Genomic DNA, 24,820 nt, shown 5'->3' with positions numbered 1-24,820 from the left:
GCTGTGAGTTCGTCCACCCATCTAAACAATAAAAAAAAAAAAAATTTTGAGATTTGAAATGATACGCTGATATAATATCGTAGTAGATATAGATTTAAGTCAACGTTATACGGTTGGTTTTCTGATATCAATTTATAATATGATTTTAAAGTAATAAAAAGAACATGAAAATAAAAATATCAAAAAAACTTTCCTTCATGCTTTTATCAGGCCTAGGACTGGCTACATTATTTTCAGTTTTTAGTATTTTGTATCTTAATTTAAAATTACAAAATATACCAAAAGAGTGTAGATTTCAAAAGTTTAATACAAACACAAGAAATAAACTCAATTATTTGGATTCAACTAAAAATAGAAAAATGTGTACTTTAAAAATCAAACACAAAAAACTTTTAAGTATTTATAAACACTTGTCCAAAAATTCTAGTTCAAGGTCAAAGCGCGTGAAATTAAATTCAACGATGCAAATAGGCTATACTGCATTCAAGTTAGGGTCGAAAGTTGAAACTTCTTTCCTAAATTGTATCCTGCTGATACGCTAAGAATAATCTACAGACATATGGACTTAAATATAAGGTTTACAATTGTATGGATAATGCCTGTTTCTGTTTCATTCATCACATGATATCCCCCTATCGTGCGCTCACTCACTCTGGCCGATTCGATACGAACCAAACGAATATTGCTGATACACGAATCGGTACGATATGCCGATGCGCATCACATCGAGCAATATCGTGTATCGGCTGATATCGATACATAGATTTCGATTCACGAATCGGTACGATATGCCGATGCGCATCACATCGAGCAATATCGTGTATCGGCTGATATCGATATATAGATTTCGTGCGGGGCGATATCGGATTCAACGATATTGCTGCGATATATAGATATTGAATCTAGATACGATTTATATCACCCACTCCTAGTCCAGAGATGCTGAAAGTTGAATGCTGCGAATTGTTCTGGTGGTAGGACCTCTTGTGAGTCCGCACGGGTAAGTACCACCACCCTGCCTATTTCTGTCTGTTTGAAGGGTGGGACAGCCGTGGTAACTATACTGAGACCTTAGAACTTATTTCAAGGTGGGTGGCGCATTTACGTTGTAGATGTCTATGGGCTCCAGTAATCACTTAACTGTGGCTGTGATTGAGGACAAAGTCTCCATAGCATTGAAAAGTCGGCTTTTAGATATAAAAGCACCGAAAATATAACAATGAACGTTTTTAAGAAGTATAGTTAGTTTCTTAGACTAATAAAATTTTTGAATTATAATTGCAAGAATAACAGTATAGGCAAAATCATAAACGTATGAAACATTTAAAAATATTTATTTATTAATAAAAAAAAATAAACTTTACAAATACGCTTAAAATTCTATTTTTTGTACATTTCACATTTAATTTAATTATCTAATACTTTCGTTTGATTGCACCAGCATGGCGACGTATCGCTCACCGGGAGATGCTTTTCATAGAGAGCCCTCTTCACTTTAACACTACTGAGATATTTTCTATCAATGACCTTGGAAGCTATGTAGGACCTGGTGAGTTTACGTGCCCATCACGAAAACACATAATTAGATTTTTTTTTCTTTTTTTTATGTTTGAAGGACTACTGGTGGCCCTTAGGCCTTTCCAGTTTCAAGTCATTCCAATTTGTTTTGTCTCGTGCATCATGACAAGTAGCCTTTGCTGTCCATTGAAAATCCTCGAAATCTTGTTGCATAGAGCCAGTCAGTTTGGTAGTATTAATGTTAGGTCCGAACTGTTTCATTTGGATTAACTATCGTAGTTTTGATTTGACGACGAACCGTCACAGGAATCAGGGTTCAGTGAACGTTATGATTATTGAGGTGTATCATCCCAAGGTTAAAATGAAGAATTGACTATTATTATTACTCCTTGGTTAATACGAGCCAATTCTAGTACACGTAGCCACCATTAGAAGAATAACTTTGGCTGATAGTGGCTGGTACGCCACCGCTTGAACCACTTGATGAAAATCCACCTCCGCCAGAGTATCCTCCAGATCCTCCCGAAGAATAACCTCCACCCGATGAGTAGCTTGAGCCACCAGAGGAATATCCACCTGACCCTCCAGAATGACCACCAGACGAATGCCCACCGGAACCACCTGAAGAATGTCCACCTGAAGAGTATCCTCCTGATCCACCTGAAGAGTATCCTCCTGATCCACCAGAAGAGTATCCGCCCGATCCACCAGAAGAGTAACCTCCGGATCCACCAGAAGAGTACCCCCCTGATCCCCCAGAAGAGTGCCCTCCTGATCCTCCAGAAGAGTACCCTCCTGATCCCCCAGAAGAGTAGCCGCCTCCAGATGAATATCCACCGGATCCACCTGATGAATGTCCTCCTGAAGAGTGTCCACCTGACCCTCCCGAGGAGTAACCGCCGGATGAACCTCCAGAACTGGGGGCTCCGTATGAACTTGATGGAGCACCGTAAGAACTTGAAGGTGCACTAGGGGCACCGTAACTTGAAGATGGAGCACTGCTTCCAAATCCACTTCCGCCACCAAATCCACTAGCTCCAAAACCGCTGCTACCGAGCCCGCTACTACTGAATCCGCTGCTTCCGTGACCAGAGGAAGAAGATGAAGATGAGGGGGCACCATAAGACGATGATGGAGTTCCATACGAGGTTGACGGTGGAGATGGTGCCCCATATGATGGTGACGGAGCCGCCGGAGTTCCGTATGATGTGGAGGGAGCGGGGGCACCGTATGATGAGGATGGTGCTGGGGCACCGTATGATGAGGATGGTGCTGGGGCACCGTATGATGAAGAGGGTGCTGGTGCACCATAGGAGCTAGATGGAGCGGGAACTCCATACGAGCTTGAAGGCTTGGAAGGCTTAGGGGCACCATATGAAGTGGAAGGACCAGTAGGAACACCGTAGCTAGTCGCTGGTGGTCTTGCAGGAGCACCGTAGCTTGACGATGGCTTGGAAGCGGGTGCGCCATAGCTAGATGAAGGTTCTGGGGCTCCATAACTGGAAGAAGGAGCAGGGGCACCGTAGCTGGAAGAGGGAGCAGGGGCACCATAGCTAGACGAAGGGGCTGGGGCTCCATAGCTGGAAGAAGGAGCAGGAGCACCATAGCTAGATGATGGAGCAGGAGCGCCATATGAGCTAGATGGAGGTCCATAGCTGCTCGAAGGACGTGGTGGGCCGTAGCTTGATGAGGGCTTAGGAGCTCCGTAACTGCTTGAAGGTTTCGGTGCTCCATATGAGGATGATGGCTTGCTGCTGCCGTGTCCACCTCCATGGCCGCCTCCTTTGCTTCCTCCATGGCCACCTCCTTTGCTTCCTCCATGGCCACCTCCGAAAAGGCTACCGAGACCGCCGCCATGGCCACCGCTGAAAAGGCTGCCGAGACCGCCACCAAGGCCACCTCCATGTCCACCGCCTTGACCGCCCCCGTGACCGCCCCCGTGACCGCCCCCATGACCACCACCATGTCCGCCTCCTTGACCACCGCCATGACCCCCTCCGTGGCCACCGCTATATCCACCACCACCACCACCCCCACCGTGTCCACCAGAAGGCGGCAGGTATGAGGAGCTTAACGGTGCTGCAAACAAAAACAAACTCATTACTTCAATGACGACTAATCATTAATTAAGTTAATACTCTTAACTTAGACCTCTAAAGTAAATTAATCTAGACTTACTTAAAGATATATAAACTACTTTTGCGTCAACTACTCCTTAAAAACTCGTACATAGCTTAAAATATGAAAGCCCTTTTAAAACTCGAGATGGCGTCGCGTCTGGCGAGTTGAAAGCTGTTATCTGCTTAATGGGTCTATGCCGGGTCAAGAGCTCCTCAAAGCTCGGACGAGAGGTCGAGAGAAACTGACTTGGGGCGCTTTTCAAGTTTTTCATGTCTTAACTTAGATAGAGCGTTCGGTAAGTTAGACTGAAGTAAAGTTTGTTATTAAAGCTGAATTTTCGTTACGTATTCGGAGGTTTAAAGAGACAATGTATTTTGGATAGGTACATACATATATTATGTAATAAAAGAAATAGCCGGGAAAACGACAGATCTTCCGTGGCAAAAGTTTATCGATTACTAGCTAGGAGATACGAGTATGGCTTAGTCGTCCAAATTCTACGAAATCTTTCACATTCAGTGGTTTTCGAAATATTCGTAGTCGAGATAATTACACTGCGGTTTCACGGCTTTAGTCACGAACATTTATTTTTCTCTTCCTATGATATATTAATTGGATTTTATATATTATCTGTATTTACTGCATTGGATTGGCAGGCGAACTGACAGCGTGTCTCAATTTCAGAGAAATGAGGTCAAATTCTCAATTAGGTTGTACAATGGCTCCCTCAATGTACACGACGCTTTGTGGTAGAAATAGGCGTGATGATATTGCCTTTTTAGACTGGCTCGCAATACGTTCAACCACTACTATAATGGAAAACAAAATTGCGAGGTTCCTATGTTACTCTTTCAGTTTGGAAGTCGTTGATGAGCACATCATTGTATGTATGTCATTCAGGGTTGAATCCTGTCATAGACACATCATTCGATACTAATAAACCAATCGGTTTACGGTTAAAAAAATCTTTTTTTTTCTACCAAGCTGATAGCCTTGAGAGGCTATTTCAGCGTAACCTTAACTAGTAGGTGAGCTCACAGGGCTCAAGCCTGACGACGTTGCTAGCACGAACCCTAGCAAGAGCCGTGCTTCGCAAAATCTACCACCGGATCGGAAACGCGACCCACTGAGAAGATCCGGCGAGAAACTCAGTGGGCTGTGTCTGTGGGTTAACTTACTCGTCGAGCCCTTTATCGCAAGCGACGAGTTTACGGCACAGATTACATACAATCGAATAATAAACAAAGAAACGTACCATCACGCTTGAAATTCTTTTGGAAAGTCCCAGAAGCAACGCTCAGCAACACTAATGCTGGTAACAGCTGTAACAAAATAAATATTCAGATAAATACATTGAGGTAACAAAATAAACTTATCATCTCACCATCTCGTTAATTTATTGTTTTTTGATAAATTAAGCGGCAGATTAAGAAGTAGAATACATGTACAAGAAAGTCATTACGTAGACACGTGTAGTCGGAATCTAAATTTGTATTTGTACTACCCTCAAACTGACTTATTATATATTGATTGATTTCACGCAAGATGATCCTTTGTATTGGATGCTAGGGGCATATTTCCAGAAAACCTGATGAAGGCCCATATTAAAGCAAAAAAATATATATTTTCTTTTTTGTTTAAATGAGGCTGAGAATTGCGATGTTGCAATGAAGTGCGTGTTAATGAAAACCGCAGAATCCTTGGTTCAAGAGAAAAATTGCGGTACTCCGCCTTGCACAATGCTTAGCCGCCTCTTAAATAATCGCTCTATTCAAATGTAAAGGACCGTCAGGGTCGCACTAATAAAACTATCTATGGTTTAGAGGTAAAATGGAATTTCAGCTTTACACAATTAATCTTTAGAATTATTGCTAATGTGATCATCTAGATCCGATCAAACGCAATTGTTAATTTTTCAGTTCTAGAACCTTCTAAATGCCTTTGATACTCATGAATCACAGGCGAAATCTATTTTAAAATTAACAACGGCGCCCTTAATGGTTTAACCAAAGTTTATGTACGCGCCAAACTAATTATGATATGTTTTATAACGGCTATTGCAGATTCCAAAGGGGAACGCTACGTGGCATCGTGTAAAGTAGTCAGGATGGCGGTACCAACCATGCCGAATTACAATACGTCCCAGAACTTCTTTTTTTTATGATTGAAAGATTACTGGTGGCCCGGAGGCCTTTCCGGTTTCACCAGGACATGTGGCCGGGCAAAGGCTCAGCCAGGAGGGGTGGGATTTGCTAACAACTGCCCGAGCGCCTTCAAAGGAGACCTAACAACTCAAAAGCAAATGCTTCGCGAATGAATCTACTACTGGATCGGAATCGCGACCCGCTGAGAAGATCGTTCCAGAACTAGAAGCATCTGAAATGTTTAAAGGAATTACTGAATTTATTAATAGTGTTGTGGCTTTTAAATTTACTTTCTTCGCAGTGAAACTGTGAATGTTTAAATTCGATACACGATTGAATCTAAATTTAAATGCAGGTATTAAAATGTTGATCGCGTCCCAAACGTAAATATAAACGAATACTTTCTCTTAAACCTTTGTGGGTATGTTGAGGATTTCATCTTAAGCTGTTTGATGCAGTAAATGACAAACAGAAAAAAAAATCTTGTTTCGTGTGTTGGTACTCGTGTACCAGACTTATATCGACCTCATATCTCAAGGGGATGTTCATGTTGAAATATTAAAGGGTTCTAGTAAACGCTTAATGCTAATAATACTAATATTGTACGCTAAAGACACAATACTTTATACTGGTGGTAGGACCTCTTGTGAGTCCGCACGGGTAGGTACCACCACCCTATCTATTTCTGCCGTGAAGCAGTAATGCGTTTTGGTTTGAAGGGTAGTGCAGCCGTTGTAACTATACTGAGACCTTAGAAATTATATCTCAAGGTGTGTGGCGCATTTACGTTGTAGATGTCTATGCGCTCCAGTAACCACGTAACACCAGGTGGGCTGTGATCTCGTCCACATATCTAAGCAATAAAAAAAAAACGGAACATAAATAAAGATTAATACATATTATTGTTATGCAGTAAAGATTTACGACCATTCAAAACCTACAAGCTAATTAAACGTTATTATCGGAAGCTAGTCAAAAACAGAACGCTCAATTAACTGAACTCATTGTATATATTAATTGAAAATCATGTTGTTAATTGGATTTGTTTGTTACAAAGGATTTTGTCGGAGCAATGGTTGGAGTTCATTAATTATTCTTGTGTTCCAGAAACAGGCACTGAAGACTTGTGGTAGATGAGCTATTATATTTTTAATACGCTTTTATTAGCTTTATACGTATGTTAGTATCTGTGTGAGTATATAACGGAATCTTTGGACATGATTTTGACCTCATTCAAAACGTGACCACCGACACCATGCATGCCGCGCTTTTTTACAATTAATTTTTCATGGGTGTTTTTTTTACCTTTTTTTTTCGTTATTGGATTTTTAAATTGCTTATTACATACCATGAAACTGTACGTTAACTGTAAAACCAGCAGGAAGTTATATTTTTTTAATAAAATGCACTATATTGTGCTAATTGAGTCACCGCGTTTTGCCGTTGATATTTTTTTATTTTTTTATCATGAAGGTTTACTGGTGGGCCGAAGGCCTCTCTAGTTTCACCAGTACAGGCTCAACCAGGAGGAGTGGGATTAGCTAAGAGCTGTCCGAGCGCCTCCCAAGGAGGCCTATTAACTCGAGAGCAGCTGCTTCGCGGATGAATCTACTACCGGATCGGAATCGCGACCCGCTGAGAAGATCCGGCGATTTGGCGCTGATGTACATTGTGGCGAAACTTGCAATCCGCATTAAAAACATTAGACGTTAACCTTAAAAAAACACTTGGCAGACTTGTTTTGTTTAGTAATACCGAATTATGCATGTTTCGAACTGTTTAAATGCGATGCGTGTTTCAACTGCAGATTCAAGGAGATAAAACAAGAAAGCGACGTCTGGCTTTGAAAATCTAAACTGATGACAACAAACAAACGAAAACAACCATCAGCTTTTTTAAACCTGTGACGCAATTCTCTCAGTACGCTATGCTTATGTTATAGTGATTGATTTTTCATTCTACTGTTTTATTACGAGTATAATACGATTGACTATTAGGTGATTAGAATATTCTGTAACCGACTTTGAACGGCTAAAATAGTTCGAGTTTAACTTAAGTTATTGCATGTATCCACTTTTATTTTTCAGTTAGGGGCCCAATCTCCTACGAGGTCCCCGCGCCTATGGGGCGCGCGGGATGTGTGGGATGGTCCGCTTTTTTTTCCTACCTATGCTGATAGCCTTGAGAGGCTATTTCAGCTTCGCCCTAAAATGTAGCTGAGCTCACGGGGCTCAAACTGGAGTGTTGCTAACACTATTAAGAGCAGAGCTTCGCAGAATCTACCACCGGATTGCAAACTTGCGATCCACTGACAAGATCCGGCGAGAAACATAGTGGGCTGTGTCTATGGGTTAAATTGTTTGTCGAGCTCTTCGTCGCAAGCGACGGGTTCGACGAGGACGGTGACCGGTGCTTGTGGTACCTAAAAGTACCTTTAATGGATCGGGAGGATCCGTAATGACGTGTTTTGGGCGACGTCGACTGTTTATCATTCGATCTACATTATCGGGTATGTAATTCCCAGCGGCTACGACAAGAAGGTTCTCATGGCGTGTCATGGATGGTCCGCTGATGTTGGGAGCGGACCGGGGATTCAAGGGATGGAATTTAGGACCCTATCCACTAAACGACTCCCCATTGCAGATATTCACTAACGTAACCTACAGCGAAAATACTTGACTAGTTTTTTGCCGAAGAACTTGTAAGCAGACAGTTATTCTGCACATCTATACTTTTTGTAGTTTTGATTTCATTACACGTCTCTTCATTCACAGTGTGAGTCTTTTATGGCAACACGTCAGATACATTGCCACTTCCTACTTCTTTTATTTCATCGTGGTCTTTTGTAATGAGCAGTTCATTGAAAGAAAGGATTATGTAAAGCAAATCTTGACCTATTAGTATCCTATTGTTCGTTAGGCGCATTTTTGGGCATGCTCGTGATCTAGCCTGTTGGGTTTGATGCTGTGCAAGTCGCCGTCTGACTATTTTAAAGTGGTCCAAAGTATTTTAAATTAGTTTACATAGCTGTCGCTAAAGTTCGCAAGTACCAGCTGGATGCAGATAGCGTCCGGCGATCGTGTTAAACCTCAAATACGACTATTTCCAGCAGAGAAATTCATTCGTGATGATAATGCTCTTTTTTAAATTGCTAAGATGGATGGATGAGCTCACGGGCTATGTGATTTTAAGTGGTCACCGGAGCCCATAGATATCAGCTACATAAACGCCGCCACCCACTTTGTGACACGTGTTCCAAATCTCATCCTTTTTTACAGTACAAATGGAAACTCTCAACCAAAATACAGAAATAGGGTTGATAGCTTGGAGCTTTTTTGCTTTCTTTCTGGAGCATTTTTTCAGAAGATCTAACAGGACAGAGATTTTCATATAAAGTTTGTTTATTTCTGGGGTTAGATGGCTAATGAAGCTCACCTTATAAGCACAACAAGTTGAACCAAGGTACTCCAAGTGCAGGGGAGTCGCTTAGTGCGGTAGGGCCTTAAAATAACCTTGGGCCCGCGGTCTGCTGCCAACGTCTGCTGATCGTCAAGTCCAACATACTCCGTACGCCCCCTATGCGTAGGGACCTCGTAGGAGGTTCGGCCTTCGGCCCGACATTTACAAAAAAGTACACCAATTGGCGATTGAGATCTACATATACTTGTAATCAGATCAGACAGATACTTGTAATCTAAGTACCGCATGAGAGAGTAGATCCTTGCACCAGAGTTTGCTCGGGTTTTCCAACCAATAATAAAAAAGTGTGGAAAAAAAGAGTTGATAATCTTTGTAACTGAGCCGGCCCAGCGGCTAGGATGAGAGTTGGCGTCTACTAAAAAAAGGGTAAATTACACTAGACTAGTTAACGAAAGCCACGCGGGAACAGAAATTGTAACTAATAATAATACCATAAAGTTCATGAATTCGATCTTACGTTTGAGATAATCCAGTACATATTTTATTCAAAAACAAAAATCGTTTTTAAATTAACAAACAAAAAGAACTTGGTTATTTCCAATCAGCAGGTCGTTCTGACGTGATGCCTCCGCTTCACGTAATTAGTTGGATCAACAATATTACAATGGGATTCCTTCATCCGAGTCGACCCGAGAATCTATTGTCTGAGTTTATAAAAACTAGCCCTCTCACACACGTCACATACATTAATCAACATATACATAGTTTTCACTTTTCATAAAGATGACTTTCAGATTAATTAGGTAAATTAATTTTATGATCACAATGTTCGAGAAAGCTGACTAAATACACATTGTATAATCTAATATATAAAATTCTCGTGTCACAATGTTCGTTCCCATACTCCTCCGAAACCGCTTGACCGATTCTTATGAAATTTTTTATGCATATTCAGTAAGCCTGAGAATCGGCTACTATCTATTTTTCATACCCCTAAGTGATTAGGGTTGTCCACCCCTAACATATTTTTTTTTATTTGGACTTTTTTTTTGTTATAATGAGGTATTATGTGGTTGAATGAGGTTTTGTTATTTTTATTATATATTCCCTCATCGTTCACAGCACTACATACCTCTTTCACTCATATACCACATCCTTACATACTTACAATAAGTTAGTTTTTTTTTCTACACTAGAAATTCCCTAGAAATCTTATATATGGCAAAACAATATTTGCCGGGTCAGCTAGTAATATATATTAGAGGCAAATACATTGTCACGCTTGCTTTACCTGTAGATAAATTAAAACGTTTTTACTGTTTATCGATTGCTTTTTTTATTGCCCTCGAAGGCGTGCAACTTGTGGCTGACATTGTTAATGACAGTGACAAGGACCAGTCCTGGCACATTCGTCGCCTCCGATTTCCACAAACAGAATTCGACAAAGTCGTCATACGGGTCGCACAAAGCATTGTGCAATGTTTTCAAAGAATAATAGTTTAATGGTCTAAGTTAGTATTATTAAAATTACGAATACATTGCGTTGTATATAAATTTATTTTTTATTAACAAAAAGTCAAATCAAAATAATTTAACATAACTCAACCCACACAGTAGAACAGATCTTCCAACGCGCTTGAAGGAGGCACAGTCCCCAAGATACTGGCTACGTTGCCTCGTTGGACAGCCAGACTCACTCTCTGTGCAAAGTACCAGCCAGCCTTAGCATCATGTGTAACCTCCTTCAAGCGTTTGGAGATTTCTGTTAAAAATTTTTTTGCTTCAGGGCCCAAGGGCTCATCGTCTCATTGCGTTGTTAATATTCAACTAATCTAATTATAGATCAAAGCGCGCGTTTCAATGCTTAGAGGTATTTAGCTTATCATTGATGTTTTTGATTTTACGTTATCTTATCTTATACCTTTAAACGAGCAATTCTTGTATATATATAATCTGAATCTCGGAAACGGCTCCAACGATTTTCATAAAATTTAGTATACAGGGGATTTCGGGGGCGATAAATCGATCTAGCTACGATTTATTTTCAGAAAATGTTGTTTTATTCGTGTTTTCTACTGGCGAATAATAATACTATTTTTCTTGATTGAGGGCAACTAACCGCTTTAAAGACACAAGATGGCATTATAAAAAAATAAAAAAACTGAGCAAAACTTGGTCATCATCTAGTGGCCTAATAAACAAGAATCTCGTATTAACAATGTTCTCATCGAACCATGCCGTGAGTCGACATACAGATCTTTTTCTGTTACGAACTATTTCGACGATGAAGTTGCATAGTCGTGTGCTTAAAAGTAATTAAGTGAATTAAATAAGAAAAATATCGGCATCGTCCGGTATATTTCTGCCGTGAAGCAGCCGCCGCATCGTTTCTATTTGCAAAGTGGGAACGGGGCTATGTAGTACAGTTGGAGTTTCGACCTCACGGCGGGTGGGGGGCGATTCACGAGCTGATCTCTATTGGCTCCGGTAACAATTTTAGATAAGATCAGTCGTTAGCGCGTTTGACTGTTGAAACGTGACTAAAGATTTTCGAAAAAAAAATATACTTAGTAATTGTAAATAGACATGCTCTAACAAAAACCGACTTCAAATAGAAAAAAATATATATTCCAAAACAAATTAATATACACTAGAAACAATTATCATCGAAATCGGTTGGCTTGATATTGAGTTATTCATCTATTTGTCGGGCACGTACTTAATGCAAATTTAAGACTTATATGGCTTTCTCATGGATACCATTATCAGAACTGGACTAAATCGAAATGGGACCACACGGGAAGCGTCAGCTTTCTAATAAAAAAAGTATCATCAAAATCTATTTAGCCAGTCAACAGTTATGAGGTAACAAACGTAAAAACAAAACATACAGTCGAATTGAGAACCTCCTCCTTTTTTGATGTCGATTAAAAACCGAGCAATGTAACGCAAACAAAATGTATGCATCTTCTCAATCTTAGCGTTTACACTTCGTTTACTCCTACTTTCTCATCACGAAGACCCATATTACATCATGGAACACACGCATTAAATTTTATTATGATTTACTAAAATAACTTCCTTAATCTATTCATATTCTTTTTATTTAGACGTTTGTAATTTTATAAATGTGTTTTTGATAATTAAGTTCGGTGTTGAATATGAATATTTTATTACGCAAAGTTTATGACTTCCATCGTCATATATGACTGGATAATGGTCTGATATTTAACAATGTCTTGTTGGTACACGAGGCCTGATTAATGGCGGTAACATTTAAAACCAAACAAATGAGACGAAATGACAATGAGGTTGTTAAGAGAGTTTTAACTATGAATGTGGAAAGCTTTAGAGGAAGAGGTGAAAGAAAAAATGCATTGATTTCGTGAAAGACGATTTGTGTAAGAGGGGATTGAGCGAAGAATGGTATATGATAGAGGAGTATGGAGGAAGGAAAAGACATGTTGCGTCAACCTCAGGTGACTGAGAGAAGGGCAGGAGAAAGATGATGATGATGATTTAAAACTCTACTGACCACTCTCTGATCTAAAACTACTCTCAGGGTTTTTAGACAGACATAACGAGATTGTTTCCCAGTAGAGCGGGTAGGGCAATGGACAGTCTACTCTAGATTGATGTCGTGAACAGTATCTACAAGAACATGGGCTGTACTACCAAAAACTAAGATATTGGAGATATGTTATTTTTCAAATAGGGTCTATTCACCAGCCTTAAGTTGCTGAAACCTCAAAAGGTCAAAGCTTGACAAGATAATAACTTCAAATTATGGTTACGTAATGAAATTGGCGGGAAACGGTCGCCGCCATTATTCAATGGAAAGTGTCATGGCGGTTCCGCATGTATCGCGAAGTGCTTCCTACAAACACAATAAGTACTAATTAGATACTTCTTTTAAAAGAAAGTGTGTTGAGTTTTTCCAGTTTCGAGATAAATATTAATCAATTTTATTGATCGTTTTCATTATTTCTTTATAATCAATTAATTGCTTTGACGTTGTAGAATCTGAGCAAGTTTAATTATAGAGCTATTTATCTTCGAGTGATTATTGTATTAATTTGGGATTCTTGTCTAAGCTATTTTACAGCTTTACTTAAAATTGTCCTGAATATTTCCTAGTTAAATAAAAGAAATATAATTCTTATAGTATCATCTGGTCCCCTTTGATAATATTTTATTATGCACTATTATTTCTGGTAATAGTCAGTCCGGCTGTTCATCAGGTTCATCAGGTCAGGACTAAACTAGGTCATGCAAAATGTTTTCAATTATTCCGAAGCATTTTAACGGGTGTCCATACAATTACGTGGTCTACTATAGAAAATAATTCCCAAGATAATCCCGAGCCCACAAATAGAGCCGGACCGCGGGAAAAACCAATAAAACAAAATGAGTTCCACCATTTGATATATTATAGTTTCGGTAACAATGCGGCCCGTCGGCCATTTTGTTGTTCTGATTCACATACATCGTTCCCATGAGGAGACCTCTTCGTTTGTTTTATTTTTTAACGTATTGATGGGAGGCAAAAACATATTTGCGTGCAGTCTATGTATGTAAGTAGGTCGAGTTATAACAGTTTCGATGTGTGACATTTTCATTCAGCTTTTATGAAATGTTGAGGATTCTTGTAACAATTTCTTATCAACGACGTCTAAATTTACGATCCTTTGCGTCTATGACGCCACAGACACGCAGTGGATTTTCAAGCCTCACTTGGAAATGCCCTAAGGAAACATTGAAGTAAAAAAATGTTACGGAAATAATTTGATTCTGTAGTAATAATTGTTAGTCGTAAAATCTTTGTAATTTAAATTGTAAAGTGTTGTTAATAGAGATTTATCCAAAACGGTAAAAGCGGAGTGCGGTTATTGATTAAAAGTTTTATAGTCGTACCGTAAGATTCATTTGTCTACATATAATATTTCGACCTAAATGAAGTTACGAAATCATATATCACGCTGACATGGCAATTAGCACGGTAAATAACCCATCACGTAAAACTGTGACGTAACTTACGGAAATCAATGTCAGCCTTGACATTACTTTCTCGATTACGTCAGAGTAACATTACTCGGCGTTTGTCAAACGTTTGAGTGCACTGGGTTATGACAGTATTGACAGATGTCAAGAAAATTTTACTTTCGTTTGTACAACCTTTGCGGGATTATGTCATTTGCGTGATAAAAGAAGCATTTGAATGCATGAAGACCAATTTTGAATAGTTTTATCGTAATGTTAAAGAATGAAACTTAAGTACACACTTCGAAAGGCACCAGTTTTGGTAATTATTTAAATTGTTGCGGGCTAACTAAAGTATGTGTATGAGTATGTGGGTTTGATACAGGCAGCGGCAGGCAGCGGAATATCTAATTTCCTTTCAACATGTGGCTGCGCTTATGACGACGAAAATAAATTTTATATTGTAATATCATTTAACAGGCTTGTGTATTTAACGGTAGTCAGCGGCTTGGCTCTGCCCCTGGCATTGCTGAAGTCCATGGGCGACGGTAACCACTCACCATCAGGTGGGCCGTGCGCTCGTCTGCCTATACAAGCGCAATAAAAAAAACCATGATTTTTCACACAAATTTTACTACTATAGCAATGCTACATTTTACCTACAACGCTGCACTGTGACGCGCTCACTCACACAACGATAACCATGAGTAATCTACGCATCGCCACCCCACTACGACGTCAACGATCGCTATTTAAGAGGCCGCAGCGCGCCAGTTATGACATTCGATAGCTAGACGGCAACGAGTGCGATAGCCCCGCAGTCCACTCGTCTGCCCAAGTTTAATCTGAGCGGTAGCCCCGCAGCCCTCAGAAAAAGCATCAGCTAGGAGGTTAAGGAACGCGGTAGCCCCGCAGCCCGTTCCAAGAACCACCCTTAGGAATTGTACGTTTACCTTCATATCTACATATCCGTGTGTTTTGTATAATTTGTTACATGAACGAATAAAGTTCCTGTTTACTCAGACATCAGTTATTTTAATTCATCTGGCAACATCATACTACTAATATTAGCATAATTTGTACTAATTAATGCAGTATATTAAAATATAATCATCAATACCGATATTCGCCGGTCGCACGTTGGAATTTCGAATAGTATATATCAGTATTTGGTTTGATGAAGCAAATTTGATCGAAATAGAATTGATTGTATATATAAAATTAACAAACGAATATTATATTTAAACTAATTGGAAATCTGATGATTGTGGTCAGTAAAATGTTAAAAAAGATTAAAATTTTGTTGACGTGCGATTACTAAATCATCTATACACGCGATAACAATGACATCACTGTAAAGAAGATGGTGAATTTGCCTTAGCTCATTGCTGTAGTGAGTGCTCAGCTCATAAAGACGATTAGAAAGCAAAAAGTTGGACATCACGAGCATTTGCTTCGTCATTACAGGTACTGACTGCTTCGACTAATAGCGATGGGCAAGGTTAAAAGCAGAAGACATGTATGATCCAAAAGTCCAGGCTGAGGAACATCAAGTTGTACACCTTGCGCTGTAAATAAGCATCGGTCACCGACATTAGATTCTGTGACGTAATACTGCGGTATATGAATAGTTGCGAATAGGGTGACAGTAATATTTCGAAACTTTTTTTGGTAATAATATTCCATGTTTAGCAGCCTTTCCCAAAGTGGGCGATAACGCCCCTTTGTGGGTGCTGCAAGCTTAAGGGGGGCCGTAAGAGACCCCGCAAAAAAAATGGGGGCGTTGTGTAGAGGCTTGGGAGGCGATTTATAATTTCATCTAGGAGGACTTTGAGACACCGACTGAGCCATCGCTATAGTGGTATTTAAGTAGGTGAAAAAATGGGGATGCTAAAAATAATTTATACTCAAAGTGGACAGTAGAGATAATAAGTTTGGGAGCCCCTGGTGTATAGTAAATCGTATAGCGTGAAGATCGGACGGCCGATAGGACAGAAAGATTTTTGAGTGAAGACTACGTACTGGCAAGCGCAGTGTGGGACGACCGCCTACCAGATGGACCGACGACCTGGTGAAAATCGTTGGGTCACGTTGGAATCCGGGGGCAATGGACCGGCCGCACTGGATATCAGTTGAAGAGGCCTATGTTCAGCAGTGGACAGGCTGAGATGATGATGATGTTGATGAGTAAATTACAATAGTCGTATTGATATGGTGACTGGCCGAAGTGATTTAGTGTATCACATGACTTGATTATTTCCAAATTCAAGAAAAAGTATACTTTTAGAATATCTGTGAATATATTTTTGTAATTTTTGCTCTAACATTCCTGATTCGTTTCAAGTTGATCGTTACGTAATCATCTTTCTAAATAGGTAGCTAAACAGACTGATATCACATCGCCATCTACTCAAGGCTTGCACAGGATAATCAAATGATATAGAACAAAAACACAAAACAAGGAGAACTCAATTCGGCTCTCAAGCTCGCCTCCATGGCTACGGTTCGGGAAAGCTTTTAGATTTTTGGGCTCTGGATGTACTTACTTCCATCTCGTATTTATTACTGGCACACACAAAGCAATAACTAGCTTGGGGTCGAATGTGGAACGGTATTAAAAAAAAACATAACTTATTTAAAATCCGTAATAATTAAAAAATCATGGTATTTCTATATATATTACGTAATATAACGCAGTCTTTTATTGCGCTACGGAACAAGGAAAATGTTTTGTTACTAGCCGAGAGAGATTTCTTTGCGTTTTGCGACAATGTGTGTGGTTAATGATGGCTTTCGGTTTACGCTTAAGTTAAGAATGCCTATATGCCTCGTGGCCTAGTGGCGTGAAGTCATTATGTCATAAGGTCGTTAGTTCGCGAACTAGATTGTCAAAATGATTTTAAGCACCATTGACGGTTTTATCTTTATAAATAAGTTGGATAGGACTTGGTTCGAATGTGAACCACATGAACTGAGCAGCGGCGTTGACTGTGTGATGTTAGTAACCATTTACTACTAGTACTACCACGGGACTGCTCATCTTAACTAATAAATGAAAAATTAATCACTTTGTTAGTTTCGAGGTGTGAAAGAAATACCATGGTATCTAGTTGCGACGTTCAATTGCGGGTCTCTCGGGTCTAAGGGCCTCTTGTGGGTCCACACGGGTAGTTACCACCACCCCGCCTATTTGAGCCGTGAAGCCGTAATGCGTTTCGGTTTGAAGGGTGGGGCAGCCGTTGTAATGTTGTTATACCTTAGAACACATATCTCAAGGTGGGTAGTGGCATTTACGTGTAGATGTCTATGGGCTTCAGTAACCAGTCAACACCAGGTGGGCTGTGAGCTAGTGCACCCATCCAAGCAAGAAAAAAAAGACATCTGCATTCAAGGGTACTTATTACATACCCGATCTTGTGAACCGAATGGTAAACAGTCAACGTCGCACATAACACGTCATTTCTAGGGGCTATTAGGTACCACAAGCACTGGTCACCGTTCTCTTCGAACCCGTCGCTTGCGACGAAGAGTTCGGCGAGTAAACTAACACACAGCCCACAGCCCACATCTCGCCGGATCTTCTCAGTGGGTCGCGTTTCCGATCCGGTGGTAGATTCTGCGAAGCACTGCTATTGCTAGGGCTAGTGTTAGCAAATTCTCTCAAGTTGAGCCCGTGAGCTCACCTACCTGGCAACCTTGACACACGATAAAAATCCTAGCTTGCAGGGCGTTGAGTACAGATTTTGATTCATTTACAAACAAAAACCTTGTTTGAATGTGGTTCGTTCATTCACCTTGCAATATCTCAAGCTGTTATACGATGACGCGCTGCTTCTTATTATGCGATGCTTATAGTCTTGCAGTCTTAATTAAATCTGGGCTATCACCAAGATTTTTTCTTTGTTTTATTAAGTTTTATTCTTTGTATTATGATTTGTGGAGTTGATATCTGTTGACAATCAACAACTATGTTTTTATATTATTTTTTATTGCCCTTCTAGATAGACGAGCATACGGCCCACCTGATGGTGAGTGGTTACCGTCGCCCATGGACTTCAGCAATGCCAGGGGCAGAGCCAAGCCGCTGCCTACCGTTAAATATACAAGCCTGTTAAATGATGTTATTATATAAATGTTCTTTTTATCGTCATAAGCGCAGTCAGACGTGTGTCAGACGTATCAAGTGCATTGACCTTTAAATAAGTGCATTATTTCTTTACGTTTGTGAAGTACTGTTTTTTTTTGTGAACATCCGTTAATGTATGCCCATTACAACGAGATTAGTAGAAAAGTGAAAGTGTGGAGCCCGCATTCAAGATGCTATCATTGAATTGAGTAATACTGTATTTTTAAAACACGAGAAAAGAGCTTTGGTTTTGTGGATTTATTTGCTTTATTTTTAAATGATAAGTGTTCTACATAATAAAATATTAGAATAAGAAGTGATAGAATGTAAAAATAGATAGATTTATTAAATTTTGTGTTAAAATTAATATAAAAATAAGTTAAATTTTCGCATGCCTAAACAGGCGAAATATATGAAACTATGTCCTATATCTATAATATCTTGTAAACTATATTTCTGGCGAATAAAGATTTTCTTCTTCTTCTTCTTCAATTTTGCTGTCGATTAAAATCTGACATGTGTATTGAATAGCTTATACATCGAAGTTAGTTGTAGTTTTAGTAGTGAAAATCAGAGAAAATAGTTTTTTCGAAGAGTTAGTCATGGCAATATCATCACGCTCGGCTCTCGATGCTGGGGTTGCAGATGCTATACAAGAAATAAGCACGTCTTTATCTCAATTAAGTGTTTTCGTATTTCTAAAATCAAATTTTACGTTTGTAACCTAGCATTCGCATGTATTGGAATACTTTTTTTTTGACTGTTTTTAGGCTCTTTTTTGTAGTAATAGTTACCGAAGCTCTAATACTACAACATGAAAGCTCCCGGTCACCGTCCTTACCGAACTTGTCGCTTGCGGCGAAGGGCTCGACGAGTAAATTAACCCTAATAAATACAATAGACACCGCCCACTGAGTTTCTCGCCGGATCTTCTCAGTGGGTTGCGTTTCCTGGTAGATTCTGCGAAGCACTGCTCTTGCTAGGGTCAGTGTTGGCAACACTCACCTACTAGTTCGGTGAATATAGAATAACCTAGAATAAACTAGAATAGGTAGTGAAAAAAAAACGAAAGCTCCCACTCACTTAGTAACGAGGACTGACTCTCTATTGTATTTTATAAAAATATTTTAGTATGTGCATTAATTAAATTTATTATGCATTGAATAGAATGAAAAATTTAAATTAATCGAAAAAAGAAACAAAAATTCACTTTGCGCATCATTAATATACACATTATAAATTGATGTAATATTAAATCGTGAAACTGTTTTATGTTTATTTGACTTGGTCACGTAATTGAGAAATTTAATTTCTATCTCTATGGAGTGTCTGCTCGGGTATGTATGTATTTAGTTTTTGGTCGACAGATTAGAATTTTTTTTTTATTTTTTTTTTATTGCTTAATGAGTGGACGAGCTCACAGCCCACCTGGTGTTAAGTGTTTGCTGGAGCCCATAGACATCTACGACTTAAATACGCCACCCACCTTGAGATACCAGGAAGGATACAAACAGTAGATGTGAAAGGAAATAGATCTTCAGGCACCACGTTGAAAATGGGTGTACCTCAGGGTTCCATTTTGGGTCCTTTATTATTTCTAATATATATAAACGATTTGCCTAGTTTTATTGAGTCCCGACACGAGGTCGTATTATTCGCAGATGATACATCTTTATTATTTAAAATTAAACGACAATTACAAGTCTATGACGAAGTGAATGATGCGATTTCGTGTGTGGTTCATTGGTTCCGTATCAATAACCTATTATTGAATAGTAAGAAAACTAAATGTATTAAATTTACTTTAAAATGTATTAAATCATCTTTAAATGTGAGACAAGTAGATAGTAATGTAATTGTTTCTGAGGAATCATTGGAGCTTGTTGAGTCAACCGTATTTCTTGGTATAACAGTGGACTCCAAACTGCAGTGGGGACCTCATATTCATAAATTGGCGAGTAAGCTCAGCTCTGCAGCATACGCAGTAAAAAAAATTTGAATGTTAACAAATGCGGACACGGCTCGTTTAGTTTACTTTAGTTACTTCCACAGTGTCATGTCCTATGGCATTTTGCTATGGGGCAATGCGGCCGATGTAGAAATGATATTTATTGCAGATGCAGAAAAGAGCTATACGTGCTATTTATAACATGCACTCAAGGGAATCCCTGAGGGAAAAATTTAAAGAAATTCAAGTTCTCACTATGCCATCCCAGTACATTGAAAATTTGATGTATGTTCGTAAACATATGAGGAGTTTCCTAAAATGTCGGACATACATAATAGAAATACTAGGAACAAACACAAGCTTGTTGTGCCGATGAGTAGGTTACATAAGATACGAAATTCATTCGGGTGTTTGTCTGTGCGCCTGTACAACAAAATCCCACAAGATGTTCAGAACCTACATATACATAGGTTTAAGAAAACTATTAAAGAACATCTGTGCAATAAAGCTTACTATAAAGTCAATGATTATCTAGAAGATTGCACAAAGTGGGAATGAGTTGCTCGCTCCGGGCATTTCAATATTGTAATAATTGTTATGTTATAATTACTTATTGTAAAAATGAATATTTAAAAAAAACTAATATTTAAAATTAAAAAAAAAATCTAATATTTAAAAAAAAAAAAAAAGACATGGCCGCTGAGTTTCTTGCCAATTCTTCTCAGGACGGAGGCTAGTTCTTGTGAATTGGCGGTAGTTCTTTTGACGTTCAACAAGTATGTACTTTCATTTATGTTGAATAAAACTTTTTTGATTTGATTTGATTTGATTTGATATAAGTTCTAAGGTCTCAGTATAGTTACAACGGCTACCCCACCCTTCAAACCGAAATGCATTACTGCTTCACGGCAGAAATAGGCGGGGTGGTGGTACCTACCCGTGCGGACTCACAAGAGGTCCTACCACCAGTAATTACGCAAATTATAATTTTGCGGGTTTGATTTTTATTACACGATGTTATTCCTTCACCGTGGAAGTCAATCGTGAACACTTGTTAAGTACGTATTTCATTAGAAAAATTGGTACCCGCCTGCGGGATTCGAACACCGTTACATCGCTCGATACGAATGCACCGGACGTCTTATCCTTTAGGCCACGACGACTTCGAAAATGATTATTTTTGACGAACAATTGTAATTTTATTATAGACTTACCATTAATTTGAGTGAAGCCATGTTGTTGAGTCGCACCGTCGGTGACCTGCAACGAATTTCAAGTTTTTAATTTAAAACACAACATTAACAGATTAACATTAACGGCCGTCTGGTGTAGTGGTAAGTGACATGGTCACTTCACAAGGGGGTCGCGGGTTCGAATCCCGCCAAGGGAAGATTTCTGTATGATAAATATAAATGTCTTTTCCAGGGTTATGGATGTATCTTAAATATATGTATGTGTATAATAAAAATCTTACATTTATTTCCGTTATCTGGTACCTGTAACACAAGTTCTTTACGAACTTATCACGGGACCAGTTAACGTGGTGTGATTGTTAGTAAATATTTATTTATTTATTTTTCTTACAGATCGCTTTTCCTGGCTAACTTACTTTACCTGGTGACCTAGCACTGAACCACTGACTTTTGTAACACAGGTTTTCCTAGCATAAAAGTCAGGGGGAATATTGTTATTGTGTACCTCATAAAAAAGCCATGTATACTATTATACTAGTGTTATGAATTCTTGTACGTGTTTGTATTTTAAGAGGCTTGAATAAATATATTATATTATTATTATTATTAAAAAAGTATTAGTTTCAACATTTTTTTTTTGTTTTTATGTGTGGACGAACTCACGGCCCACCCGATGTTAAGTGGTTACCGGAGCGCATAGACATCTACAACATCTACAACTACTTGAGATATTAGTTTTGAGGTCTCAGTTTTTACAGTACAACGGCTGCCTTACTTATTTTCCGTCTCTAATAAAACTAAGATACTTTAAAGCATACGTTCTTACAACTAGTGATTGGATAGATCAAGAGTAACGAATTGTTCGCGTAAATATTATTTTTATTAGGATCCTTGATCTACATAATATTATGACAGTATGTTATCCTTATATATTAGACGTCATTTTTGTTTTAATTCACAGTTCATGCTTGCCTTGTCTGGTATAGTTAATATCTGTTTTTAGCTTGATATTAGTTTTGTAAATAAAATTAATTGATAATTGTTTTTTTAACGCACTAAATTATTTATTTATTTATTTATTTATTTATTAAGTTACACCAACAAAGTGATCATCAAATATATAATAATAAGTATAAATATGAATCTATCGTTATGAGTGCCCAATTACTTTTACATACATTTGCATACATTTAGTACAATAGCAATTAATTAATAGTTATATGTATTTATTAATAATGAGCTGGTAGGTAAGTTAGCCTTTAGTTCGCTCTTTAACTTGTTTTGTTTGTGTAATGAAAGTTTTTCTCTCTGTCTGAATTAATAACAAGGTTTTTATCTATACTAATATTATAAAGAGGAAAGATTTGTTTGTTTGTTTGTATTGAATAGGCTCCGAAACTACTAAACCGATTTAAAAAATTCTTTCACTGTTTGGAAGCTACACTATTTCCAAGTGACATAGGCTTTTTTGAAAAAAAATAGCGATCCTCACTAAAACTCTAATAATGTAACCCAAGGAGTAAAAAAATCCTAAAATATTCTTTACATCGCGTGCTTTCATTTAAAAAAATAAAATAACGTCAAATATCGTTGAAATTTTTGTTAAACACCCGAGCGAAGCCGGAGCGGTTCGCTAGTATTATATATTTATATATATTGCTTAGAAGATTGTCCTACCTTATAGTCTATCTAGTGTTAAATGGTTATCGGAGTCTACGGACATCATAAAGTGAATGCTGCCACCCACCTTGTACCTTGAGGTCCATGTCTCAATTGTTTAGCGATTACGCAAATTATAGTTTATGCAAGTTTGATTTTTATTACACGATGTTATTCCTTCACCGTTCAGGTCTAGTAGACTTGTATATAATATTATAAAAAGCGTTAATTTTTTGACATAATGAAAACACTAAAGTAACGTCATTTCTTTCTTAATTTAGTATAGAATACTTCAGATTATAAAATATTATAGGAATACCAGACGCCGTATAACACAGAGCAATACGTATGAAATCTTCTGTATATATAAAAATGAATTGCTGTTCGTTAGTGTCGCTAAAACTCAAGAACGGCTGGACCGATTTGGCTAATTTTGGTCTTGAATTATTTGTCGAAGTCCAGAGAAGGTTTAAAAGGGAGATAAATATGAAAATGTTTGGAATTAAATAAAAATAACCATTTTGTTTTCCCATTGATGTGTCCCCTGTCGGACGGATTCCTTTTGTTTATTTTAAGTTTATTTATACAAAAGTTTAGGTCTTTTATTTATCGATTGAGGCACTACGAAGTCTGCCGGGTCAGCTAATATGTATAATGTAAATATTCTAATGTTAAAAGTTTGAATTTTAAATAATAAATGTTACATTTTATGTAAAGGTACATTGGTTTTATCTGAATTTTGTATTTATATATTGTTAATTATTCATTAATTCGATTGGGTACTATTAATTTTGCTTGTTTCAACATTGACTAGCGCTCCGAAAAAGTTTTAGACTTCATCGAACTTACCTCAAGTTATAAGTAATCCAAAAACACACACGGATTAACACTTATAAAATCAGAAAAGGTTCTATCGAGTGAATTTGCGATCAACCGACAATGCGTTTGGCGGGACTGCCGTTTGTATGAGAGCCACAAGCTTTATACAAGTAACAACCCCACTCTTTAGAACGCATCTCAGCACGATTGTGATGTACAGTGAATTTTTGATCCTTTGTAATATGAAATAATTTTCTAGAGGTTCCCGCGAAGACGTTGTTAAAGAAACCACTTTTACGAATTTAGCTCAAGATTGTTTTTTTTATCTTAACGTATATCTAACTTTTCGTATAGAATAATAATAAAGCCTTTATTCAGACAAATACATTTTTTTTTAACATATACAATTATTATTTCATTTTATTAGTTTTTTTTACTATTTTTTAAGTAAGTAGTGTTATTAATATTAATTAAATTTTTATGGAAGTTTTTTTTTAACCTATATTATTATTAGTTTTTGTCTGTTTGTCTATTATAGACATAGGCCTCCTCCAACTGCCTCCATAAGCTTCTATTTTCAGCTGTTCTGGTCCATGTGCTTCCCGCAACTGCCTTAGTGTCATCCACCCATCTCCTAAATGGTCTACCTCGGTTTCTTTTTCTGTCCCTCGGATACCAGTGCATCATTAAGTTTCCTTATTGTAACTGAGACATCCTCTGTTTGAGTTTCTATATCTAACTTTTCGTATACTTTGTAATTTTTTTGGTCACAGACGACTTCGGTTTGCTGGTAAAGAGAGTTTTAATTAATAATGAGTGGCTGATTCTGTAGTTTTTGTGTAATCGATTGAATAATTTGAACGACAAAGAGAGTTCCAATTGATAATAAGTG

At 38.2% G+C, this 24,820-nt stretch overlaps 2 protein-coding genes across 2 annotated transcripts in view; both read right to left on the bottom strand.

The window, feature by feature from the left end:
• The window catches only part of LOC101740450 (uncharacterized), a 960,210-nt gene extending 954,229 nt beyond the window's left edge, over positions 1-5,981 (bottom strand). Inside the window, exon 1 of the mRNA XM_062668935.1 lies at positions 5,924-5,981. The gene's annotated coding sequence lies outside the window, so the exon portion shown is untranslated. The remainder of the gene's footprint in view (positions 1-5,923) is intronic.
• On the bottom strand, positions 1,318-24,093 carry LOC134199016 (pro-resilin). Its single transcript, XM_062668924.1, has 4 exons — positions 23,959-24,093; positions 21,472-21,517; positions 4,895-4,961; positions 1,318-3,597 (listed from the first exon to the last, which is right to left on the bottom strand). The coding sequence occupies exons 2-4, from the start codon at positions 21,490-21,492 to the stop codon at positions 1,928-1,930; spliced, it is 1,758 nt and encodes a 585-aa protein (XP_062524908.1). The 5' UTR covers positions 21,493-21,517; positions 23,959-24,093; the 3' UTR covers positions 1,318-1,927.
• Positions 24,094-24,820: the final 727 nt, after the last annotated feature.

This window comes from Bombyx mori, chromosome 6, assembly GCF_030269925.1.
Source record: "Bombyx mori chromosome 6, ASM3026992v2".
Classification (NCBI taxonomy): Eukaryota; Metazoa; Arthropoda; class Insecta; order Lepidoptera; family Bombycidae; genus Bombyx; species Bombyx mori.
The sequence above is the reverse complement of the archived record's forward strand: the minus strand, read 5'-3'. Positions and strand labels throughout refer to the sequence as shown.

Excerpts from the sequence above, each read along its gene's own strand:
- LOC134199016 (XM_062668924.1), bottom strand. The coding sequence starts at position 21,492 with ATGGCTTCACTCAAATTAATG. Across the intron at positions 4,962-21,471 it reads TGGCTTCACTCAAATTAATG|CTGTTACCAGCATTAGTGTT; the intron begins GTAAGTCTATAA and ends ATTTTGTTACAG. Across the intron at positions 3,598-4,894 it reads AAAGAATTTCAAGCGTGATG|CACCGTTAAGCTCCTCATAC; the intron begins GTACGTTTCTTT and ends TTTTGTTTGCAG.